The sequence below is a fragment of the Salvia hispanica genome, chromosome 2 (genome assembly GCF_023119035.1).
Source record: "Salvia hispanica cultivar TCC Black 2014 chromosome 2, UniMelb_Shisp_WGS_1.0, whole genome shotgun sequence".
In the NCBI taxonomy this organism is placed as follows: Eukaryota; Viridiplantae; Streptophyta; class Magnoliopsida; order Lamiales; family Lamiaceae; genus Salvia; species Salvia hispanica.
The window spans coordinates 3,130,840-3,157,334 of record NC_062966.1 but is presented as its reverse complement, the minus strand read 5'-3'; the positions used below and the strand labels follow the sequence as shown (position 1 = coordinate 3,157,334).

Below are 26,495 nucleotides of genomic sequence, written 5' to 3'. Positions count from 1 at the left end.
AATGCGACCTCTGTTGCTGCAAATTCATCAGGTAATCCACCAATCTTCGATGCCAAATTAACACCAAATTATTCACCCAAAATATCAGCCACCAGATGGACTTCCACACATTCGCCGGCCGGATCAAGCAAAGGAAAGTCTGCCTTCTTGTAGTCCAAGCTTTCCGAAAGACCCAAAAATGCTATAAACGACTTATCTTAGAAATATTTTGACTTGGTACAAATAAAGGGTGGGCAAACACATGGACTTAAACAATAGAGATTAAAGAATCCAGTTTTGCCATTCTTTTTTATTTTGCTTAATTTATCTAACAAACAAAGAAGATAAAAATTGGATCAAAGAAAAACATCTAAATTGTTTTTTTTAATAATGCACATGTCACATCAGGGACGGAGCCATGAATTCTACGTAGGTGGGGCAAAAATATAAAAAACATATTTTAATGAATTAAGAAGGGACATAAATATGGATATTTCAAATTAATATTAAAATTAACTATTGAAAGTAGCATAAATAATTTTTTTAGGTGTGGCATTTGCCCCTTGTGGAATCTAGGCCCTTCCGGTGCCTTGTCACTTCAAAGTAAAACTTATTGCAGAAAACCCCATGCTCACACTTAGGGATATAGATATACATGTATTAATTTTTTTCCAATTGGAATTACACTCTCGCAATTACACTCTAACAAAGTAACATAACTTATTCCACAAATTGCACATGGTATAAAGGTTTCAATTCACACCGGGGTTAAAACGAGCATATTTACGAATAATATCATTTTTCTCAAACCCTGCGACATATTTTTGATTAAGCACCACCGATGCTTCTATTCCTCCGGATTTCGAATCAAATAAGTTCACAAAATTTCTTCCAACCAAAGTTTCAAATTCAGAGTATTGCGGATTGAAGCTTGACATCCACACAGGTTTTCCCCACCCAAAATCAACCTCGGAAAGACCAATATTTGCCCAGCTACTGAAAGCAAGATAAGTAGCTTCTTGAGGCAACTCATTCCTCAATTCCTCCAAAAGTTCATGCATACAATCGCTCCTCAATCGTCTCACAAACTCACCATCTATTTTTGCTATCACTTTTTTCACCTCACTCACCAACTCCGTCAACTCCTTTTCCTCAGGCTTGCTCCACAAGCCCATTGCTGGCCACACTAAATTACCAAAAATATCACCTGGAAGCGGGGGCGTCGCCTTTCTCCGTAGGTTGACCGCTTGAGTCATCAGCACTGGTTTCACATCCTTCCCCGCAGACTCTTCCGCCACGGCTTCCATGAAACATTTCCATATCACAGCGGTCACCACATTCACTCGCGACACGGTGGAGCTAGGGCTAGAGCTACTCGCTTGGGCCTTAAGAATGGATAGGGCAGAGGCATCGAAAACGTACCTTCTCAGCACAAACTTCCCGGTGCTCAAGTAATTGGGAACATAGCTGGAGGGTGAGAAGTTGTTTGGCACTGAGAGATGTTGTGGAAAGGGAGATTGGGATATACGATTGATCAAGGGAGAAAATCCTAATCCCTGTGCATTTGCAGCCCAACATTGGAGAAATGTGGAGATTGAAACCATGTCCGCAATTACATGATTAAATTTGATACACATGGCTATGCTGCCGCACTCGAAACAGTTCAACTGAATCAACATAATGCTATCACCCGGGCCCGGTATCTTCTCATCACCTGGAAAGAACTTGTTCATCAATTCAGCATTAGGGTTTTGTAGAAATTTACTCAATCGGGCCTTCACTTTGGCGACAGAGAATGGAATGCCTTGGTCATTGCAATCTGCAGAGAGTGCATCTTTGATAATTCCAGCAAAGGGATAGAAGGTGACCAGAGTCTGAGAAAGTGACTCCTTCAGATGTTGTATTATGTCACTATTGTCATTTCTTAGGTAGTATAAAATTACGGGGACATATATAGCTCCCACCATCTGATCTAGCAAAGAAAGGTTGTAAACTCTAAGGTGAAAAGGTGTTGGCAAAGAGGGTTTTATTTTCTCCACTGAAATAATATTGCTAATTTCCATTGTGATTTTCTTGTTCTTTTTTTGTTTACTAATCAGGTTGATTTTTAATTCCCCTTTATAGAGTAAGTTTTTTTAAGCTCTAAGAATAGGGAAATTAATTTTTGGAGATTTCATCAGTTGGCTTTTATATTATAGGTTAGGGCTGCGCACTTACTTCATCGGTCCAGCATATATTATTTTTCCCGATTTGCATAGAAGAATAGGCCAATTAGTCGGCATACAGTAAAGCTATATAACCACCACATTTTGAATGTCCATAAATGGCATTTAAGTAATATAAATGTTATGAATACTAATATAATTTATTTAGTCTCATTTATTGCTCAAATAACTTGACACAATTATCGTTTCTACTTAATTCTAGTTTCTTTTCCGATTCTTAAATTTGATTTATGCTTCTTCTTTTTTGTTATCCTTGTTATTTTGTTTTATTTATATTTTAGGTATTATACATGTATATATACTCCAAGGGGCATATTAGGGTACCACCACCCCTTAAAATAACACCATAACACCATTCCTAGCCAATCATTTGTACACGTGGACGAATAATAAGCTGCCACGTGACAAAAAAAATCTGAAAAAGACGGCTAGCAATTTGTTGCTCTTTATCCAGCAATTTTTCTTGTCCAGCAATATCCAACACACCATACATCAATCTATAGATTGTTGTGTAGTGTTTATAATGTTGTTGTATAAGCGGTGTCACAATGGCACTTTAAGAGGGGTTGTCATTTTAACACAAACCTATACTCCAATGTCATTTTTTAAATAAGAACTTAAAGCATATGTCGGTTGTCCCAAAATATATTTAGTCAACTAATTATGAATTTTATAAAAATTAATTTAGATTGCACCAAATTGATTGAATAATGAGAAAGAAAAAAAAAAGAAACAATTGTTAATATCAAAACATGACATTATATTTTTAATATTGATATTTTTTTAAAATAATAAATAATTTTACCCCGATATTATATTATTATAGTTACATCTATATATTTCAGCTTATTTAAATACTATGATCAAATATTTTTTATGTTGAGAACCAGTTATGATTAAATTGTGACAATATACTATAGAAAATAAGATTGAACCTCAATTTCCCCATAACTAAACAAATGAAGCTTCAATTTCCTATTGAGGATTGGTTTTGATAAAAGTATTACTTTCTCCCGTCCCCAATAAAAGTCTCATTTGACTGGTGCAGATTTTAAGAATTTGTTTAACTTTACTACTAATAGAAAAAGTTAGTGGAACGTGAATCCTACTTTTATATATTGATTTAATATTAAAATGTGAGTGGAGTGAGTTACTAGACTGTGTGCCCATTTACCAAAAATAGTAATAGTAAAATTGGACTTCTAATGGGGACCGGAGGGAGTATAAATTTAAAATTTATACAATAGGAGCCCTTGTTTTTCGCAAACATATTCTTTTCTTTTCAATTGTATTTATTTTAACTGTTCTTATTTTTACATAGTAATTTCTTTCATTTTAATTAAAATATCAACAACAAAATTAAATGCTATAAAACAATTCAAAATGAAGAATTGAAGTAAATATAAAGTAAATCATGAGATCATATACAAACATTTTTTCACAAATTAACTTATGAGATAATACTATAATAATACTCCCTCCGTCCCTGAAAATTTTGTCACCTTTCACTTTGACCATTTTTGGTAATGGACCCCACATTCCACTAACTCATTCTCACTCACATTTTATTTTAAAACTAATATATAAAAGTAGGACCCACATATATCACTAACTTTTTCAACCCACTTTCTATTACATTTCTTAAAACTCGTGCCGGGTCAAATGGTGACGAATTTTGAGGGACGGAAGAAGTATTCGTATTTCATTAATTTATTATTACACTATTTTTTAATTGAAGATTAAATTTTTATCTTATTTGATGTTTTTTCTATTATGCCATACTAAATTTGAAAACAATTATAATATATAAATTTTGATACTATCATATAGTCTATAAAATTACAATTATGTCAGAGTTTAATATTACTATATTATAATATAACTTCATAAATAATATACAAATTGTTGTCTTATATAATAAGTGGAGTAAGATATAGTGGTGTTTAGATGATTATGTTTATTGTTTTTTTTTACTTGAACTGAATTAATTGATTCTAAAATAACTTACATAATATGATTGTTGATATAGGTAATTGCATTAGTAATTTAAATTCAAATTCAAATTCAAATTAATCAAAAGTTAGTTTATTTATCGTAGTACGATTAGTAATTATGACCGTTCAGTTTTGATATTAAAAAATACTCCATCTGTCCTATAAAAATATGGACAGATGATATGGCACATGAATTAATATGGAAAGATAATATGACATGAGAATTAAGATAAAAGTGGTAAAGTAAGAGAGATAAGGAGAAATGTAGTTAAAGTAGTGTTGGTGGATAGTAGGAGCCACATTTTTATTAGTGTTTTGATGATGGTATAAGTTAAATAACTTGATGTATTGGGGTAATATATTGTGATAAGTTTCCATAAATGGAATGCCCATATTTTTATGGGACGGACAAAAATAAAAAGTGTACATATTTTTATGGGATGTATGAAGTATTATGTATAGTAATATGTGCTCCCTCCATCATAACCTAAGTGACATTTCTTTTTTGCACGTATTTTAGGAAAATGATAATAAATAGTTAAAGTGAAGGAAAAGTAAAGTAAGAGAGAGAATGATGCAGAGCACATACTTTTATGGAACCGATGGAGTATTATGTATAGCAATATGTGGTCCCTCCATCCCAGCCTAAGTGATATTTCTTTTTCGCACGTGTTTTAGAAAAATGATAATAAATAGTTAAAGTGAAGGAAAAGTAAAGTAACAGAGAGAATGATATAGAGGAAAGTCTCATCTACATTATTCTCTCCCTTATTTTACTTTCCCTCCATTTTTACAATTTATAATCATTTTCACAAAACACATGCCAAAAAGAAATGTGTCACCTAGACTGGAACGAGGGGAGTATTATATTAATGGAGCATATTAATATGCATTAGTTTATTATAATTATTAATAGATTAATGCGTAATATCACAACTTAATATTATTATTTATTATTAAACTATGTAATGAATCAATAATAAAAAAAATTAATATTTACTAAATTATGTTATAATATCATGTTTTAAAAATTAATATGGAATCAAACTATTATATGTGTAATGCATATAAAAAGTTAGATAAAGTAAGAGAGCTTTTTAGATAAAGTAAGAGAGAGAAGAGGAAAAATAAGGGAGAGATGAAGGTATTAATAAAACAATCTTTGAAATGGAATTGCATTATTTAAACTTATAAAGGTCATGGGGTTTTGTATAAAATAACAAAAAAGAATGAAAATTATACCATTATTATTATGAAAGATTCTTGGGTTGGGGGACAAAGAAAACAAACAGATATAGAATCCGTTTTTAGCATTAGCGATTTCGTTGTTCAAAAAACTATTCAAAAATATGAGATAAAGTTTCCATTTTTGAAATGAGAGCATTTTTCGTTGACATCCGAAAATGGCAAAATGAGAATATTTTGTTAGGTGAAGGGAGTATTATATAACTAATAGTCACATGGATGTCTAATTTTATAAATAGGTAATCATAGTGTTTGGTATGTAATAAATTATAAGCCCGACTTTGAATCGAAGCTATTTTGAAATTTCAATTTCTTATCATTTATTACATGACTAATACAGTCATAGTGATGTCCATTCTTTCGAATTGGTAATCATAGTGTTTGGTATGTGATGTGAATCATTAATGACGATTTTGACTTCCCAAAATTTTCCATTTTTCCTTTGTGTTTTGATATTTTTCTCCTATTTACTCATTTAACCCTAGTTTTCTTCTGTATTTCCTAAACACGCTCAAGACCTTATACTCGGATAGGCGATTTCACGGATGAAGTAAGCGGGAGATTTACAAAGGAAAAGGAAGGACTTCTACATAGGGTTTTGACAGATTCGAACCAAATTTGTGGATGAAAGAGTAGTTTGGGTGGTTAATGAGAAATTTGTGTTCTTTTAATGATGTTCTTCCCCTTATCGATGCAGCCCCAAATATAGGATAACCCACAAAATTTAAAGGGTTATGTTTATATATTTAACATGGAAAAACCTAGGTTCTTTGATAACCCACTATTATTTTTAGTAAGTGGACCCCACATTTCGCTAACATATGATACTCACAATTATTATAACACTAATATACTAGTATAAAAATAAGGCACACACTCCACCAACTTTTTCCACTCACTTTACTTTAAAAAGTCAAAAAATTGCATTGATCAAATATGAAAATTTAATGGGAATCGGAGGGAGTACAAATTAGATAACTTCACATACACACAACACACACACACACTGCAGACATGAATACACACACATATACACCGCGCGCGCACACACACACTCTATGAATACACAACCAGCACACACACATTCACACAATACACACATTGCACGCATACACATTCACACTACACACGTTGCAAACATACACACATACTCTATGTAGTGTGTGTATTATGCATGGGTGTAGTGTATCTATATAGTCAGGGGCGGAGGCAGGGTGGGGTCAGGGGGGCCCTTGGGCCCCTCACCCATTTTATTATTTAGTATATATAATATATGTAAGTAAGGTTAAAAGTATAAATTACTAGCATAGTTGGCGGGAGCTGACAGAGATCTTCCGTCATTTGGGAAACATCCCGGAGCTGACAGAGTCTCAGCGTTACAATCTCTGCGACATAATCGGTAAGGAGAACTCGAGGCTGGAGATCTTCACCGGCCTCCCTGATGCCTCGAAGCCGGGATATGTGAGGCGCACCATTGAGAGGGAAGGTCTTACTTAGATGCTGGAACATGCGGTGGGTGGAACTTGCATTTGCCGGTTGATTTGGTTATTAAAAACTATGCTCTTTTGACTTAATTAAGCTAGTTTATTTATATTATCTACTACGAAGACATTTCTGTAATGTAACTTCAGCTGTTGGTTTTTGTCGTAGCTTTTTTGCAGCTGACCTTATTTGGCATTTCGGACACTATTTCATATCATATATGAAGTGAAATGTTGTGTGCTATCTTCTTAAGTACTTAGACAATATCAAAGTTCTATATATCTGAATCTAAGAAATACTTTGGTACATTGTTTCCACATTCTTTAGAAACCAGAACTAGCCCAGTTACAGCGGTTCTTGCTGCATTAGCTCGTTTAGCTCTTGATCTTGTTCTGCACGCATTTTTATAATAACTGCATAGTTGCTGAGCATGAGCATGGACCTTATTTACAGAACAGGAATGCTCACCAACTATGTAAAATAAAATCACCTCAGTTACTGCTGCCTCCCTCAATTCTTCCTCAAGTATCTCCACCCTCATTTTCCATTCATTTTCTCGAAGAGAATGATAAGCTGTTGGTTCTCCTCTTTCATTTTAACATTGATTGATTTGCATGAACAAGTGACAAGCTTCGTTTAGCAAGTTTAGATAAAGAAATGAGACATAGACATAAAAACTACATAACATTAGTACATAACTTTTGCATTAGTTCAACAACCGGCTGATCTTGCTAGTCAAGATCAGTGATAAACGACCCTAACACCAATTCCATGCTTACTACGACATTCTACTAAAATATTTCTAACCAGCCGACCATAGAAACACAAATAACATCACAGATTTGTGATAATGACAAAAAAGCTACACAATGGCACACGATTAGATATCGGGCTTCCGCGGCATCCTAAACCAAGTCACGGGCTTGGATGATCCACACGAGTAGGCAAGCGATGGACTCTTTGGTGGGGTCTCTCGAGGCAAAACACGTTCGGTGACATTCTTGTTTGTTGACTCAAGGTCTTGCAGTCCTCTGTCGTCGAACATGAGCTTGTGGCGTGCAAGAGAAAATGGGTTCACACTGTTGACCTCACCCGGCTCTTCGTGTTGTGCATTCTTCTGTGGTGCATCACACAAACGGTCCTCTGCCTGCACAGTCCGATAGGACGATCAACGTTCCCTCTATCTCTTGTTTATTTTCATTCACCGCAAACAACTGTCGTAACTCTTCGTATGCGGGGTCACCGCTGCTATGGCACCGAAGAGGTGATTTCTCTACACCGATTACAAGGTAATACATCATCTTTAAATATTCATAAAATGTAAACTCTTCTTGAACTATAGCATAGAACTTACAGGGAGATGGCTTGCCCACGTGTTCGCCGAGACGATGATCTTGTTGCTCAGTGATTCCAGTATGTACCTGCGATGCCAAGGAGCTCCTTGAAGGTCCTATAACGCTGTTCCAAGAAGTGAAGGCGATCCACTATTTCGAACCATTCAAACGTCACCCCGAAATGATACTCCACCATGGACTGAGCCTCGAAAATAAAGTGGCTGGGGAAGACCGAACCCTCACAGCCATACTCCTTTTTTAGGCGAACCATGGTGGTGAGAATGATGGTGTCTATTTCATGCTTCCATTTTCCACGGTAGAGAAATGAGCTTTGGAGTGGTGAGTCCATTGCTATTTTGAAGCTATGGAAGTTGAAAGAGAGAATTGAGATACTTGTGTTTTGCTACACCTACACCAACGAGTTTCATATTTATAAAAGACATTCTTCCTCATTAATGAGCACATCTTCTACACTCATTCACAGTCATCTGCCCCTCATTCATTTTTATGCGGCGATTGATGTGGTAGGTTCATATCAAATCCACCATCGGTAGCATTTAAGATAATTCAATGAAGTGATTTTGCATATCCCTCAAAAGAAGATACAAGTCTGCTACAAGACCTACCCCAAAAATTCATTTATCAATTAATATTAAGCTCAAAACAAATGATACTTTGTGCAGCTTTGATGAGCTAAATACCGCATGGTGATAAACCACATAACATACTAATTAGAAACCATTTAATTCAAAACATAAGTGCATGTAGCTAATTCACCAAATGTCATAGCAAAAGCATAATTCAGGAATAGAAAACTACAAAATAAGTAGGAGTCTTTGTTGCACATTTTGCATAAACAAACTACATCATTTTCCCTAGCACAAATCCAACCAATAATAAAACTAAACTCATGCCAGCCAACAAGAGGTTCACCCGAGCTTCCACACGACAGCGGCCGCAAACCCCACAATCACTACCGGTCTTGATGCTTTTTTTTTTACTGCCTCACTGGACCACATTTGTTTATTAGGCCGATACGATTGACTCTTCACATATGCCGGTTGCTTGCCATCGCCATGAGTAGAATGGTAGTCATCGCACAATAAGAAAGACTCGAAATGTTTAGCATCGGTTGGGCATTTGTAAAAGTAACGACCGACATGTGTAGCCTCTGGCCCAACACATAACAATTTCATCCTGCCACCGCCGCAAAAACACTCGGGTATCATGTCAAATTCTTCAGTTACCATCGACATTGGCTCGCTATAAAACAAAACATTGAGAAAATATGTAATTAATTAGAATAGGCCCACAATAAGATAATGCTTATGTAACAGAGGTAATTTTGATGACAATTTTAGGCAAAATTAACCAAATTAAATTTGGAAAAGCCACATAAAAACACACAATACTCCACATGGAGTTAGCCAATTCATCCCGCATTTGATTCCATTCTGTAGTTGACTCGACTTGTATCTCCGTCAACGTGTTGCTCAATTGGATCATTATGCATCTCCCCCCGTATGAAATTGTGTAGCAGGAAGCATGTCATGATTAACCGGATCTGGATCTTAATCGGATAGAAAGTAGCACTACATAAGATGCCCCATCTCATCTTTAGCACCGCAAATGCCCACTCTATAATGTTACGAGCTCTAGTGTGCCTTAGATTAAACAACTCTCGTGCATTTTGTGGACGCTGGGTCCCGACTCCCCATTCCTTCAAATGGTAGCGCACATTTTTGTACGGAGTAAGGAATACTTCACTATGTCGTATCCATTATCACATAGATAATAAGTTCCTATAAAAGTGCCAAAATAGGATGGGGGTCTTTAGCTAGAGTCAATAATGGAAAATCATAAAAAAGAATTCTAAAATGAATAAATTATCAGAGTTTACTGTTCTTAAACCTTTGTTTACTCTTAATCCACCTTCTCTAGTGACAGCGTCCCTAAGCACTCGAGAGTCACCCGCCGATCCCTCCTACCCGGGTAGAAAGTATAAAAACTTCATATTGCGGTCACAAGCAGCAAGAGTATTGGTCGCGATTTGGCCCTTTCGTGTGCGATATCGTGGATCTAAGGTCCTCACTAGCACATTTATGTATGTGCCATCAAGAGCGCCAATACAACCCTATATGTAATTCCGTACCAGCATTATAAAAATAGTATATTACTACCAACAAACTGCAAGTTTTGAATGCAAACAATGCAAATTAAAGTTAGAGTACCTTGAAGTGTTTCCATCGTGGGTCAACACAATTGTTTGTTACCGGATCAGGACGAGGCAATAAAATAGTATGCAACTTGAGTACCGCTTTAAGTACAAGATGCACATAGTGAGAAATGGTTTCACCCGAACGTCGAAATTCAAGTCCAGAAGGTCTAATTTTCTTATGATGTGCTAGAATGCCTAGGAAAATTGCTAATTGCTCCTCTAGTAACACCAATCGACCATCTCGTAGTCCACCACGGTCTCTTAAAAGAATACACAATCGCCCAAATGCATTCCTATCCATACGGAGGTTCGAAAAACAGTCAACATCACTAACTGCAGTGAGCCTGTTCATATGCCTCACTTGTGGAGGGATTCGATCAATTAGTGAATACCTAACTTGGTGATTTCTTACATGATGGGAAAAACGCCTTCTTCTTTTCAAGTATAAATACAGAATGATGATTTGTTGAATGCGCAGCAAAAAAAGTATATCTTCCACCATCAGGTTAACGGCAGGGGGTACACGAACAATATGGGCCATCACGAGAGATTCAATTACAACTAGCAATGAAATGTTACAAAATCAGAATGAAATTCATGTTTATCGGGCACAACTAATTGCGCAGACCCAAAACTCACAAGAATATACGGACCTCAAAACATAAAATTAAAATTGCACGAATAATCCATGGCCGAGAAATAAATACACATACATGCGATGCACATACACATAGTCAATTATGAACAGATACAATTTCTAATTTTTGCACTGTGAGATCAGAAAAATCAAGCATATGAAGATAAAAACACAAAAGGAGACATTCGTTTGTCAAGGACTGCAGCATCAATTACTTACCGTCCGAAATTGGGAGAAAACTTGCTGATGTTTTTGTCGACCGATTCCGGTAGCTGGATCTAACAATTATCGCTAAGGAGAACCACCTATTTTTTTGGAAAAAATATTCAGAGACGATTTGAGGATGCAATCAAACTCTGAACACAACAATTTCATGGGGGAAAAATGTCACAGAACTGGGGTTTACCGTTCTCGCCTGGATCGATGAAGACTTCACGGGCTGCTCAAGGTCCGGCGTCAAATTGGTCGTTGCACCGACTGGATACGCACAAGAGGGAAAAGGAAAAGTGGAGAGAGGATTTGTTTTCAATTTTCAAATTGTGAAAATAGGGAGGGCATAATGGAAAAGTGGGGGTTTATCAGGCACAACGTACGAGGCATGATTTTAAACTAGGCACAACAAGTGAGTTTTGGGTCAGGGGTTTGTGAATAGTGCGGGCCTTACGGGCCTAGACCGGGCCAGCTAATATGAAACATGGCAACCAAACTATTGGATAAAGTATGACATGAAACTTAAAATGGACTTAACATACGAACCAAACGACTCCTTAAATGTTTACAAAACATCTTATAAATGCACAAGCAAACACAATGTAATAATATATTGATTCTATTCGTGCGAAACTGCTCGAATAATACTGAATCGGGTTAAAAGTGGATTATAGAGTTTTACGTATACAAGCAAGATTCTATTCGAGCGAAACTTGCTCGAAACATGCTTTTCAGTATACCAACCCTAACACTTCGAACCGGAAGTTGATTCCACCTACGCCGCCATTGATGAATATGTGGAGGGTGGAAAGCATTCGTATGCTTAAGGAAGTGGGGCACTGCCGCCGCCACCGCCGCCGCCACGACATGAAGAAGAAGAGGAGGAAGAAGTAGAAGGCCACCGCCGCCGCAACAGGAGGAACCGCCGCCGAAGCCGACCGGATCCTCAAGAGGAGTTCCAAGCCGGCACCTCCGCCCAACTAGGAGATATGTTCTCCTACATGCAAAACATGTCCAACACATGGGACAATCGTTGGGCGGAGCTGCAGCGGGTAAACAACTTCAACCAACAAGGTTGGCAGGCCCAAGGCGATTGGCTGGCAGCCAAGATGAACTTTTGGGAAGCTCAACGGCTCGAGGACGTTCATCAACGACAATAACTTGCCGAGCTTCGCCAAATGGCCACAGAGACTCAAGAGGACCGCTAAACCATGAGGAAAGATTTCACCTACCTCATCGGCGCCTTTGAGGACCTTAGTGCTCGTTTTCCTCCTCCTCAAGAATGATGAAGTCAAGCTCATGACTTTAAATGAGCATTTGTATCATTATTTTGTTTCAAGATAATTTTCTTTCTTTATCTTTTGACAATTTTTTATTAAGTTTTTGGTCATTTTTGTTTTGAATTTTCGGTTTTAAAGCCTTGAAAATTTTTTGCAGGTCCTGGACTATTGCCAGCGAGCGCTTGCAGCGGCCCACTGGCCACGCACTGGAAGGATCTGACTCGCCTGCAGCGACCGCTGCCTAACTAAAGTTCCAGCGCAATTTTTCGATCTTTTTCGAATTTTCGCCCCCGTCCGGACTCCACGAGAAAAATTCAAGGTATCTTTATTTGCTTTCTAGTTTACTCACGTCCCTACCGACTCTACAAACTTATTTTACACTTTGTTGTAAATAAGTTTAGGGGGGTGAAGTGGTGGAGCGTGAGTTTAGGATTTTTGTGTTGTTTTTATTTCTGTTTTTGCTTAGTTTTGAAATAAAACCCGAAGGTGAATTTCTTGTGAAAACCTTGAAAAATGTCGTGAACTTAACATGAAGAACTTAGAAACACGCTTGCTTAGGGACACACTTTAGACCGAGTTGCCAATGATATTACATTCCATCTATGTTTAAGTGTGGCTTAACGTTTTGATTTGATGGTTTGGTAAAAGGTGCATAATTAGTGAATTTCTTGTTCGCCTTGATTCATGCGTATACCTTGTGAGATTTGAGCTTAAATTCTTTCTTGTGTGATTTATCTACATTCATGTATATGTTTCTAGAACTTGCTCCTAGTCTGCCTAAGTTTACATAGCATTTAAGTTGATTTAGGAGGATGTTAGGCCATCTTTTCTAGCCTACTTTTATATCCAAATTTTCGACCCTCTCAAAATTTTTAAAAATTTTCCTTTTGGAGCCAATTTTGAGCCTTTTAAGCCTATTTTTTGGAAGCCGTTCAGTTGTTATATCTTCTGTAAAGGAATTGGAGAGATAAGGAAGAAAAGTTGAGAAAGAGTAGTGTGCTTAAATGTAGAAAAAGTACAAGTTGTGAAATAGAATAAATTCAAAATATGTGCTTGATCTAGAAAGGATGTGTATAAAAAAAAAAGAAAAAGTATGAAAGGTTGTAAAAAGAAAAGAAAAATAAAATCGAAGGTTTGGAAAATAAGTGAAGGAGAAAAGAATAAATGTTAAAAGTGTCATGGGATTTAGAAAATTTGAGTCCATTTTACTCCTACTTGGGATATTTTTATGTTTAGTCACTTTTTAGCCAAATTTTCTTTACCTACCAAAGAGCCTACATTACAACCATAAAGAAAGACATTTCGGACTTTTGATGCTTAATCACATCTAGTAGATGAGGGATTAGACTTTGAGAAAGCCTATGGTAAACTTTGCATGATGCATGATTTGAGTGCTTTACACTTAACCCCTATACACTTTGAGAGTGAGAGAAAGAACACTTCCCATCTTTGGAAGTTTGCCATGCGAGTGCATAAATCCAAGGTGTTCCACGAGTTAGTAATGAATGTGCACTAATAAGCCTTGCTTGATTTGATTGCATTAATTCATGCTTAATCTGTTCCTTCATATTATGACCTCTAGTCCTTGTGCATTCCGTGCGTCTTTTCTTGTATCTTTATTGTTTTGTTCGAGGACAAACAATATTTTGGGGGAGTTGATACACTCGGATTTTGCACTATTCCAGGGCCCTTATTTGGTCTATTTTTAGTGTCCGCAATTCATGTCCATATTTCACATATTTTATCTATTTTGATATTTTGATATGTTTTGTGAGATTGTGCATATTTGAGTAAAAAATATAAAAAAAGTCGAAGATGGAATTCTGGAACGTTCAAGACGCCCAGCGGCCCGCTGCGTGTGTCGCAACAACCGCTGGCCCACAGAGACCGCTACGCTTGAAGCGGTCCGCTCCGTAAAAGTTGTGCTGAGAAGTCTAAAGACGCCCAGCTGGGACGTGTGCAACGACCGCTCGAGAAATCCCGTAGCCACTGGACTAATCCATAGCGACCACTGCAGGATATGCAGCGACCGCTACCCAAATCTGCAGAGGCTTCGGACAACTGCACAGCGACCGCTGGCCAAGATGCAGTGGTCTGCTGCGAAAAGTCGTTGCACGAATTTAATTAGATTTTCTCCAGATTTTACCTAAATTAGCCAACCTTTACTTTCCATCCATAGGATTCGACCTACTCCCTATATATACCCCCTTAAACCTCTTCATTAACAACACACTCTTTACACTCTTTGCGTCACAATTCTAGAGCAAGATATTTGAGAGATCTTCGCTGCGCAAGAGGTTGAAGACGAAGTCAAGTGAAGATCAAGGCTATAGAATTCTACCTTTGGGTTTTATCGCTTTAGTTCTTATTTTTACATTGTTTTCCCTTCAAACTATGTTTTTAGATTATTCTATCATGTGTAACTAAATTCATAGAATTCTAGGGATGTGCTAGTAACTCTTTTTGGTTTATACAAATTCCGTTTTCTATTTAATATCCGTTTTGTTTATACTTTGTTTCTTCATTAAGTTGTTCCGTAATACTACATGTTTGAGTGACACATTCGATGCTAATTTGATATAACTTGCTACATAATCGTGAGAGGAGGTTAGTAGTTAGATCCACTTAATAGACACTACAATTAGCTTCCCTTAAAACGGCATTGTTAATTGAGAGTGAGGACTTTACAAGGGTCTTAGGAGCTTTTAGGAGTTACGAAACTAGGATTGGCAACCCTAGTGTTAGTAATCTACGCTTGTACCGCATGGGAATAACTAGTTTGACCTCTAGTTTGTGTTGCATTCATCCATTCACCACTTTCAGTTCAACTGTTTTCAAAAAATTCTCTGTTTCTCCAAATAGTAAAAGATGCTTAGTAGGAAGTAGCCAATCGGTGATCTTATTCCCCGTGTTCGACAACCTGATACTGACCTTTAGCTATACTAGATCTACCATGTATACTTGCAGGTATTTTTAGTGCTAATAAATAGTGTAGGAGGCAAACTTACTTCTGTCGGAGTAGACATGAGCAGTAGCGCCGACGTCAATGTACCAGCCGCCCTTGTTGTCAATAATGTTGACTTCTTCAGTGACCACAGCAACGAGGTCATCTTCGTCTCAGTCCTTGAACTCCTTCTCAACGACGTGGGCTTCCGGCTTCTTCTTCTTGCTGTGGTAGTCTTTGGCAAAGTGGCCTATTTTGCCACACTTGTAGCACTCGCCTTCAAATTTCTTTGCAAGTTGTTTCCCCTTCCCTTTGTCCTTCTGATTTGGGCAAGGGCGTTTGTTGGAGGGACCGCCCTGCTCCAACAAGTTGGCTTTGGGCTCAAGTGGACCTTTAGCCTTTGGATCAATTTTGCGCACGTAGTTTTACGATCAAATCTTCAAGCGTCATCCTCTATCGCTTGTGCTTGAGGTAGTGCTTGAAATCCTTTCAACTGGGAAGAAGCTTTACGATGAGTATGCACCGTACAAAGTTGTCGGGCAAAATCATCCCTTCAGTGATGCACTTTTTATTAGCACTAAAAATACCTGCAAGTATACAGGGTAGATCTAGTATAGCTAAAGTTCATTACTGGGATATCGAACACGGGAAATAAATTTACAAACTGTCTACCACATACTCAGTCTAAAATACTATTTGGACACACAGTTGAGATTTGATTAAACTAAGAAAAACATAAAATAAAAGCAAGATTTGATTAAACTCAGAAAAACAGAAAATAAAAGCAAGTAAAGAAAGCAATTAAATGAAAACAGTGAAACAGCTTCGCAGTTTGCAGTTAACTTGGTTTGAGAAAGCAGAGACAAGGGAATCATAGGGTAGTGATTTCATCAACTCATTAGTAATTCTATTATTTAGTTCTATGTTCATCCGACTCAACCTCTACTAGGAGTTATTCCTATCGTGTATCAATACTCATGTCACGAATATTGCATTGACACATAAAATATAAACCACTCAAAGTCATCACTGATAAGAGAATAACAATAATCGAAGTAACAACCAAGCATTTAAATATAAACCAAGGAATAATTAAAGTAAAACGAGTTCTGAACATTAAACAAAATTAAAAAAAAACTACATAGAGTCAATTACTTTCATCCTCTAGGATTCTATAAATTTAGCTATCCATAGACAGATAATCTAAATAAATATAAGCAAAATAAGACATGTTCAATCTAACAAAAACTAGATAAAACCCGGAAGAATTAATCTTGCTCTTGCTTGATCTCCCTTGAATTCTATGCTCCTTGTAGAAGATGGAAGAATTTATGTGTAAGGTAGAGGATGGAATTAAGGCTCTAAGATTGGTGAATAATATGAATTAGGTTATGGGGTATTTATAGGCTTGAAAAAGGTTTGGAGAAGGTAAATTTCGTGCTTTATAGGTTAAGGAAAAGATTTGGTTTCACAAGGTAATAATATCTTCTTTCCTTCCTTGAATTTTCGCCTAAATTCTGCACTTGACAGCTTTGCGCGACTTTGGTAGAATGGCCATTACTTTCTCCACAGAACTCCGATTGAGAAGCTCTTTCAAAGACGAAGAGAATGACATGTAAAACGCCCTGATCGGACTTCAGGATCGCCGGCAAATTGAATTTGAACACAGCTTTCGTGTGCCGCATTTTTGTGGTGGGCCGCCAGGTTGGGTCTGGCGGGCCGCCGAGTTGCGCTTCAGTTCCAGCTTCCAAACTTTGTCGTTTTTATGCCCCTTTTTAGCTCTATTTTGCACATTTCTCACAAAACACGTCAAAATACCAAAACAGACAAAATATGCAAATAATGGACATGTAATGCAACTTTGACATTAAAAACAGACCAAATAATGGCCTTAAAATCCTGCAAAATCCGAGCGTATCATTCAACCACGAGTCCGTGGATGATCATCTGGAACTCTTGAACTTGTTCCATGACTGGTCTAGAGTCGACCATTTTCTAGTCCGTAAATTTAGATACTACAACATGTTCTGTACCTGCAGCATTATCGATATTGTACTTTATCTCTTTGGATGTGGTTACAATGGAGTATACATTGTACAAACTATCATCTAAAGCACTTAGAATGAAATTTTTACAAAGATAATCTCCTTTGCGCCATGCTTCATAGTCCGCCAAGATCTCGAGCCTCGTCTCTTGATCACTTGGCTCGGGCAGCTCGTTCTCCGTGAGGAAGTTGGCGACGCCCAATGTTGTCAAGTAGAACAACATCTTTTGGTAACACCTCTTGAAGTCAGATCCTCCAAATTTAGGTGGCTTCTCGGCGGGTGGCATCATTCTGGGTGCCAAAGGTGCCGCACTTGGTCCTTGGAAGGAACCAATTTCGTTGCCCCCGAAGGGGACAACACCATGGTTGGGCATAGAGGCCCCACCATTCATATTGGGCATTGAGCTCGCCATGGTTGTACCGGACCCGAAGGAACCGACACCCATGTTGGACCCGAAGGTCCCAACACCCGTGTGTGACCCGAAGGCCCCACTACTCAATCCATTAAAGGATCCGAAGGAACCACTAAAAGTGGAACCAACTGACCCACTGGAGGAGGATCCAAGAATGGGCCCAAAGGGGTTTGAAAACCCCCATGAGAGAGTTGATGAAGAGGTGAACCCAGTCGTCGGAATCATCATTGGAATCGACGACGTGTTAACCGGTCCAGTGGTCGCCATGGTGGAGGAGATGGCGGCGGCGGTGGTGGCCGGAGTGGTGGCAGCAGCAGTGTTGGATTCGGTCGACATCTCCAGCAAGGGTGTTAAGTTTTGAAAATAAATAGGTTCAGTTTAAAGGTCCAAATTCCTTCAACGACAAGTTATATCTCGTCTTGCGATTGTTGGCTTCCGGATTACAAGAGATAACCGGGCGTTATACAACCCAAAGAAGGATAACAGAATGTAAAGAACTGAAACAAAATTACAACGGAAACTGAAACAATAAACCGTGAACAAAATTAGCCGAGTCGAGGAGTCCTCTTTCCGCAAGACGAGATACGCCCCGGTAGTGCTCTTCGGATTGGTGTTTCGTCCCCAAAGATAAAACGGCTATGTCTCTGGTGAAGCAGCACTGCTATCAGCAGAGCTCCGGCGAACTAGATGGAGAAGAGAGCAGAGCTTTGACAGAAAGACAATGCAGAGAGGGAGAGAGCTTATGATGCAGGATGCTTTGTGAATTCTAGTGTGCATAATGCATGGAATGACTAGCCTATTTATAGGCTCGGTCCACTGCAAGGGGTCAACAGCCATTATGGCTATCATCATTGCTAGACTTGTAACGGTCCTCGGTTACAAGACGTTACGGAGCTGAGAGGATGAATCTAGATGCGTCTAGGTTCATTCACGACGTGGACTATCACGTGTCAGCCACGTTGCTTTACCGCGTCATACTGATGAGGTGTCATCCCGCTTGGCTTGCTGACGTGGAAACGGTGGTGGTCTAAAAAGAACTAGACCAGCCTAGGATCGATCCCAACCACCGAGCCACATGACCAGATCCAAAGAACAGTCCAAAGACCAATTACCAAGATCCAAGGACAAGGACAAGGAGCACGGGCACGGGCTCGGGCTCGAGACACACAACGCGCGTGTGCACGCGTGTGGGCTCTACAACCCAACTTAGTCCACTAGAATTATTATATGTAATAATCCTTCTTATTACCATTTCCCGAAAATATGAAGTTTTGGAACTATGCAGATTTTAATGCAAAATTAGTAAAATAAGAGAGATATAGAAAAAAAAGTGTTAGTGAAAAATGTGTCATATTTCATAGAGAGAGAACTTTCTTAGAATAGAGTGTTTTGATTTTAAGGAAACGGCCCAAAAAGAAAAAGTTTATCTTTTTAGGAAACGGGGGAGTAGTATTTTATTTTATTTTATTTTATAAAGCTATATTAATGCACTCTATATTTTTTAAATATAATTGGGAATATTAAAATATGACAAGATAGTAAGTTTTTAGACTATATGACAGTATCATAATATACAAGTTTAAAAATTATTATTGGTTTTAACTTTAGTACGGTGTATAATAGAAAATACACCTAAAAAATATTAAACTTAATACTAAAATAAAAACTAGCGTATTAATAAAAAGAAAAAAATTAAAAAATGAATGAATCTAAAAAAGAAATGTAAAAATGTAATTTAAGAATTGAAAATTTAAAAATAACTATATTTAAATTGAAAGGGTAATAATGTAATGTGTGGAGCATTAAATGAGATATTTAAACCATTCATATCCATAACATATAAATTTTTAAGAAAACATTTTATGGATAATCATAATACTTTATTGCTCTTTTTATCCCTAAAAATATTCGACCTGCTCTTGGGTAGAGAAATTCGTCACCCAGCCAATACTACCAAATTTCTACCCTAATTTTGAAAATTGGCGTAGAAAAAAGAGTAATGATGAAAAAATTATATTCTAATAAATCAGTGTTGCAAAAGAATTACCCGATTCATTCTGCAAGCTTAAAGTAAAAAATATTTGGAGTATAATTTATCTGAATTATATAAAACAAATTTAATGAACATGATTTTAGATTATTCCTAATTTAGACTTGATCGGATGAATCATTATTAATCACGATAATAATAACATTGATTAATATTGTTATGATTTTTTATTATATTGAAATCCATTAGGCAGAGGTCAAATTTGTTTGAATCCCTAACCCAATCCCATCAGTATTATGTTATGGAAATGTAGAATTAAATAACATAGAATACAGTATAGACACACAGAAAAACGCGTACTCACACGTTTTGTTGGTAGTTGGTTTTCTTCTCCTTTGTTACTGTCCATGCAATATCTAACCCTGTAATAAGGGAATTAACAAGATAATCACATATAGATTCTTTTGGTGGAGTGCTGAGAGTAAAATAAATGTAAATTTGACACCTTATGTTATGCGTATATATGTAACGAAGAAAGCTTCCTTCAATTTATATACGCGGCTTGCTAAACTGCTTTTCTAGAGATGGATCTATTTTCTGAATAAATACATATAATTTCGTGAATATCCTATATGTTATTTTGGGAGTGTAAGAACTTCAATGATTTTTCCAGCAAGCATTTAGCAAGGTAAGTAATATTAATATTTCCTCAGTCCTTGAAAGAGTATGAATATTTGATTCTACATGAGTTTTAATACTTCTCTGTTTTCAAAGAGTATGAACATTTGGTTTAGCCTCGGTTTTCATGCCTTTGCACTAGGGAGAATAGGGTTATTGTCTTGTTCTTGTTCTATCCTAATTCATATTATCAGGACAAGACAATCTCTTGTTTTGTGTTGGTTTTCCTGAATCTCATCTCACTATTATTGATTCTTCGAAATCCGTCCACACGGATGAACAATCAAGGACGCGGGAATAGAATGGAAGATTTGTGGTCGAGAAATCAAGGATTACCGGGAGGTTCAGCAAGCAACGTCAATCCTTCAATGGATCGAGATGTAACAATCAGATCTACATCAAATAACATGTTTATGTGTAATTTTGATGTGTTTTCTATAGATCTAGATTAATTGCATGAAAATTGGATTTAATCACATAGTCACCTAAATAGATCTGTAAGGGCATGTTTTTTTCGTGTCTTCCGCTACGGTAACCCCAACAAGGGTTATCTTGACAAACTGACAGACTGTTCGACTAAACACGGAGGACGGATGAATCTAAGAGTGCAAAACAATTGGAATGACCTTGAGCTTGTGGGGACGGTTGCTAAAAATTAAATCGGTTTCAGACATGTAAATGTGAATATGTGTTAAAGTGTTTCTATGTGTATGTATACTTGAGTCTGTTTCGTATTAAGTCTTGTAGAGTCAGTCCAAATTGTTTTAGTCTTCTTAGGTGTCGGTCAAGGAAACCATGCATGCAACTTGTAACAGCCCGCCTTCCTAGGGTACAATAAATATGGCGACTGCTATGAAAACGGACTTAAAAGCAATAAAAATATAGTCCAGGGTTTCATTTAAAGAGACTTGACCTAGGTATTAAACGAGCTATCAAAGTCGCAAGTCAAAGGTTTAATCAAGAGAAATAAATGAAGGATAAGTACTATAAAGTATGATCAAAACTGAAGGGTTCAATAAATCCCAATGATATCACAAGATGTCTCAAGATTCTAAAACGAAAGGAACAAGTGCAAAATATCCAAATAATACTAAAGTGTTTCAAAGAAAATTCAGCGGAAACGACCAAGAGGAAGTGAAGCCATGTATGAAGACACGACTACACTCGAAGTTCAAAACATCCATCTTAATTAATTTATATGCTCAACACCCGCCACCGCTCGTTGTCGTTCAACCTGCACATAAGGAAAACACATGCAGGGCTGAGTATTTTGAAATACTCAGTGAACTCGTTGCCAAAACATTTTATAAGTTATGCCACCCTTACCATAGTGAACTCGAGGTTTTACAATTTATCAAAAATAAAGATCAACGAGTATCACAAAATTATTTTCCATAGATTGGCCAATCAAACAACTCCCCAATTTCCTCATCACTTTCCACAATCTCATCATTTCCATAGTGCGACGAAAGTGTGGCCACACTTTTCGCCCACGAGACCGGCCGGGAGCGTACTCACAAACTAGGCATCAGGCACACAATATCATCACAAAACAAACATAGGCATGGCATAACAGTTAAACCACCCTTATCTCTCCACTTTCATAAATTTGCAACATAAAAGAGTTTAGGAATAAAGCCCACCTCGACTGCTTAGATTTCAAGTATGTTATTTCCTTTGTTATCCTGCTTCGCAACCGAGGTTTCACCTTTTAATCACATAGGCATATATCACAAATCAGATTCAACACAAACTCCTAACTCATGCATGTCTCAACGCTTTTCCCTTTTCCCATCGATTTATCTTAACATTATCAATCAAGGCCATGTTCATCACATAAGTTCCATTTGCATCTCAACTCTAGATCTAACATCAACATATGTCACACAAGAGTATTTTGCCAACATACACACAACACACACACGCACACACACTCGCCACACCCACACGCACACACGCCACACACATGCATACATATTTCCATATCCCCTTTATCCCACTTTCACTCAACAAGATGCATGAGGGTTCAAGAATACCGATTAATCGGTTAGAAAGAAGAGGAATCGAGTAGAAAGAAGAAGATTAATATGAGAATACCTTTTTGAGAATAACGAACGGTAGAAACGAAGTAAAGACTTGGTTCTTCAAAAATCTTGAGGCTCAAACTCTAATTCTTCTCAAAGGATGAAGGATTATTGGAGTAAAGTAGAAGAAAATTGAGAGAGAAGGAAAAGAGGGAGGGGGCGAAAATTGTGATGGCTAGGGTTAGGGGTTTCTCTTATTTATAGTGCTCAATAAGATCTTTAGGTAAATAATATAGAATATTTGGTAAGATTTGATTCTCCATAATTAATTAAAAACAAATATTGTGGAGTAGGGAGGAAGAAAAAGATCTAGGGTTCAAGCATGGGGATTTTCGAAATATATGGCTTTTAATTAGCCAAGATTTTGTTTTGTATATTTTACGGAGTAGAATAAAATATCACGGAGCAAAATAAAAATAAAAATCCTCCCCATTGGGAAAAGAAATAGGCGTGTATTTGCTCCTTTAAATAAGGAATGGATCTTTAATATTAACTAAAATAAGATATGGCAAGATCTCCTTGAGGTATGGAAAGATTTGGTAGAATATTTAAATTCTAGGTATGGAAGGAAATCAATAAGGGATCAATTAAAAATAAAATAATTCTTCCTTCCCAAATATAGGTGATTTTCGAAAATCACCTTAAAACAATAGGGTTCGATTTTTCTTATTAGGAAATAGAGAATAATTGAGTTTTGGATTTAATTTGGATAAATATCCCAAGAATTAAATTAAATCCGGAAAAATGGGATTTTCTCCACTATGGCTATGATTTTCGAAAATTCCAAGGAAAAGGTTATGGAATAGTATCCTAAAAATCCCACTCACCCTTAAACAATTAAATCATCACATAATTTCACCTTTAATTCAAATATTCGCATGCCACATCATATAATCAACAAGTTTGACTTTTCAAACTTCCAACGCAACCCTAAACCCGACTCGGTCATAACTTCGTTCCTCAATTAATTCACGTCTCCTAAGTCATAAATTAGGAAATTAAATTTTCGGCTCTAAAATTAGGGTTCGAAAAAGTGGGGTGTTACACAACTTGCCCCTTTCTTTTTCTTGTTCTTTCATATTTGAGGACAAGCATGGTTTAAGTGTGAGCAGTTTGATAGGACTCATTTTAAGCATGGTTTAATGGTAGTTATCATACTAATTTGGGATTTGAAGTTAGAAATAGTGGAAGTTTAAGTGTGCAGGAATTGAAAAGCAACGAAGTGGTAGTGTGTAGTGATCGAGTGGCGCAGGAAGCAAAAATGACCAAGAATTGGGGCAAACTGATCAAGAGAGCAAGATGACCATGCCGAGTAGCTGTGCAAATTGATCAAGAGAGCTAGCGGACCATGCCGAGTAGCTGTACAAACTGATCAAGAGAGTCCAAACACAATAGAGTTGCGAAATGAGTCAGATAAGAGAGAAAGGAGTGTCCTTTTCAGCAAGGGCATTAATGCTAAATCATGAGGATCTTGCCCTAGGGATTTTTGCCCAAGCCTTCCTATAAATAGAGAAAGAAAATTGGAAGAAATCATCATCTCTCACCTCGGATCACCTGCGATCAGGAGGAAATTCATATTCCCACACACGCACACCACTGAGTTAGCAGCAATCATGGAGCAAGGAGGATAGATAGCAGCTGGGATCGGAGTTCTACTACAGCAACACTTTCTTCATCCTCATCTTGGAGGGAGAGAGCCTAGTTTAGAAAGAAACTTTTTTTCATTCATGTTTTCCTAAGTTTCAAGGGGTTGATACAATTGTTCATCTTGTCTTTGTTCCATTTTTCATGATACATTTCTGACTCTGCTATTATTCTAAGTTTTTCCCTTAGTTAACTCTTTGTCGCAAGTTTATTTTGTCGTTGAATGTGAATCTAAGTTTTGATTTGTTGTTGATCTTGGAATTTTGAGAAAAGTTTGGTGGAATGAAGTTTATGATGGATGTATGTTTGGATCTGGAGTTTTCGAAGTTGGCGTTTGTTCTGATCATGTTCGGTTATGTTTGGTTGTCGTTTGATTGCTTAGATCTGGGGTCGTAATGTTTTGATCACTGTTTGTTGCTTTTAGATTGTTATTTGTTTTTAGTTAGATTTACGTCGATCTAAGTTTTACACATGTCAGCTTGCATGGAATTAGAATAGGTATTGTTGATCTGCTTTCTTTTCGTTTAAATTGCATGGATCTAGTTCTGATTTGGTTGATTTCCTATTTTACTTTACATGCTCTGTTCAGATCTGTCGTAGTTGCTTAGCTAGTCTATTTTGGTTGTTTGGAGGAGAAGAAGATTGGAGTTAGTTAGTGTAGCAGTCTCTATCACCTTTTTACTTGTTTCAGCTTTATTTGTAGTGCGTTGTTTAAGTCAGTGGTCCTGTCTACTTTATGCAGTGTACCTTCAAATTGTCGAGTTTAGTTGATAAGTTGGAAGTCGCAGTAGGTTAATCAGTTTAAGAGTAGTATAGTTGTTGATCTGTTAGATAGCAATCAGTTCAAGTCGTTCAGTCCAGTAGATTAAACTTAATCCACTCGCAAAATGTGGCAGCAACCAAATTCCCAAATGTCCCAAACACAAGTCAATACACCTTCATCTCTGTGGGATTCGACTCTTACTTCCCTTTACTAGTTAATAGTATTGTGGGTTAAGGTCTTGAAAGCAACTTAAGTTCTGGTTAGCGCACCCGACGACAAGTAGGTTGCCTAGGAGTTGTCTTAATCCGTTGGTCAGCATCTTCTTGATCAACCTACGTTTATTTGCTACTTCGAAATTGCATGAACAATACTTAAGTTCGAACAACCGAGCTTTCAGAGCTCCACATTATTAGTTTGTATAATGTAATGGTATAAGTTGTAATAGTAAATAAAATAATGTGTATGGATAATGTGTTGTTTAACTATTCGAAAATTAGAAAGTTATACTCCCTCTGTTCCCTTATAGTTGAGTCGTTTTCCCATTTGGGATGATCCCTCGTAGTTGAGTCATTTCCATGTAGTAACTTTTTTTTTTCTTACTTTATTCTCTCTACTTCATTCACTTTCTATTTTACTCTATCTACCTTTTTCTCCCTCTTACTTTTTTTTATCTATTTATTTAGCACACTCAACATCATTTTTAAAATTCTGTGCCGAAAAGTTTTGTCTCAACTAGAAAATGGAGGGAGCACTTTTTAGAGACGGGTGTAATAAGAAAATAGTTTATATTTTTAATGGGTGGAGAGAGCAGTAATTACTCTTGCCTATAAACAGACTGTCTATAACGTAGTTGTGTATGTATATACTCTATAGCTTCGAAATGGCAACTGACTCTAATTTGATGATCAATTCTCCTTGATTGAATCATTGTCAATTTAGATTGATGTAACGACCTTCTGTAAGATTCATCGTCCAAGGTTTTGATATTAAATCAAAATACATAGACCGGGTTCAAAATTTTCCGACAATTAGTAATTTAGTATCCCTCCGTTCTATAATAGATGACATACTTGGGAAATGACACGAGATTTTAGGAGATATTGTTTTGTGTGTTGGGTGGAGAGAAAAATAATATTTTTATATTAATGTGAGAGGAACTTTTTCCAAAATAGGAAATATGACATTTTTTGTGGAACACAAAGTGTGACATCTATTATGGGACGGAAAGAGTATTACATATGTTGATTTAGAATAACGCTATTGAATGTCTAATTGATTGATGAATTACTTTTAGAAAAAATAATTCTATACTAATTGCCTAAATTTAGATT

At 36.9% G+C, this 26,495-nt stretch overlaps 1 protein-coding gene and 1 long non-coding RNA gene across 5 annotated transcripts; both read right to left on the bottom strand.

Annotated features, from left to right (window-relative positions):
• Positions 1-616: 616 nt before the first annotated feature.
• On the bottom strand, positions 617-2,046 carry LOC125208501 (stemmadenine O-acetyltransferase-like). Its single transcript, XM_048108138.1, has one exon. It carries the CDS (start codon positions 2,040-2,042, stop codon positions 732-734), a length of 1,311 nt encoding a protein of 436 aa, XP_047964095.1. The 5' UTR covers positions 2,043-2,046; the 3' UTR covers positions 617-731.
• Positions 2,047-7,590: 5,544 nt separating this feature from the next.
• On the bottom strand, positions 7,591-11,676 carry LOC125207240. 4 transcript variants are annotated; one of them, XR_007173934.1, is made up of 8 exons: positions 11,521-11,676; positions 11,334-11,419; positions 10,890-11,038; positions 10,491-10,770; positions 10,171-10,393; positions 9,667-10,061; positions 8,280-9,522; positions 7,591-8,198 (listed from the first exon to the last, which is right to left on the bottom strand). It is a non-coding gene; the product is annotated as an uncharacterized LOC125207240 (long non-coding RNA). The 4 variants fall into 4 exon arrangements; XR_007173932.1 differs by having other exon boundaries at positions 10,491-11,038; XR_007173931.1 differs by lacking the exons at positions 9,667-10,061; positions 10,171-10,393; positions 10,491-10,770; positions 10,890-11,038.
• Positions 11,677-26,495: the final 14,819 nt, after the last annotated feature.

Bases quoted from the DNA above. Each gene is read 5' to 3' on its own strand.
- LOC125208501 (XM_048108138.1), bottom strand. From the start codon at position 2,042: ATGGAAATTAGCAATATTATTTCAGTGGAGAAAATAAAACCCTCTTTG.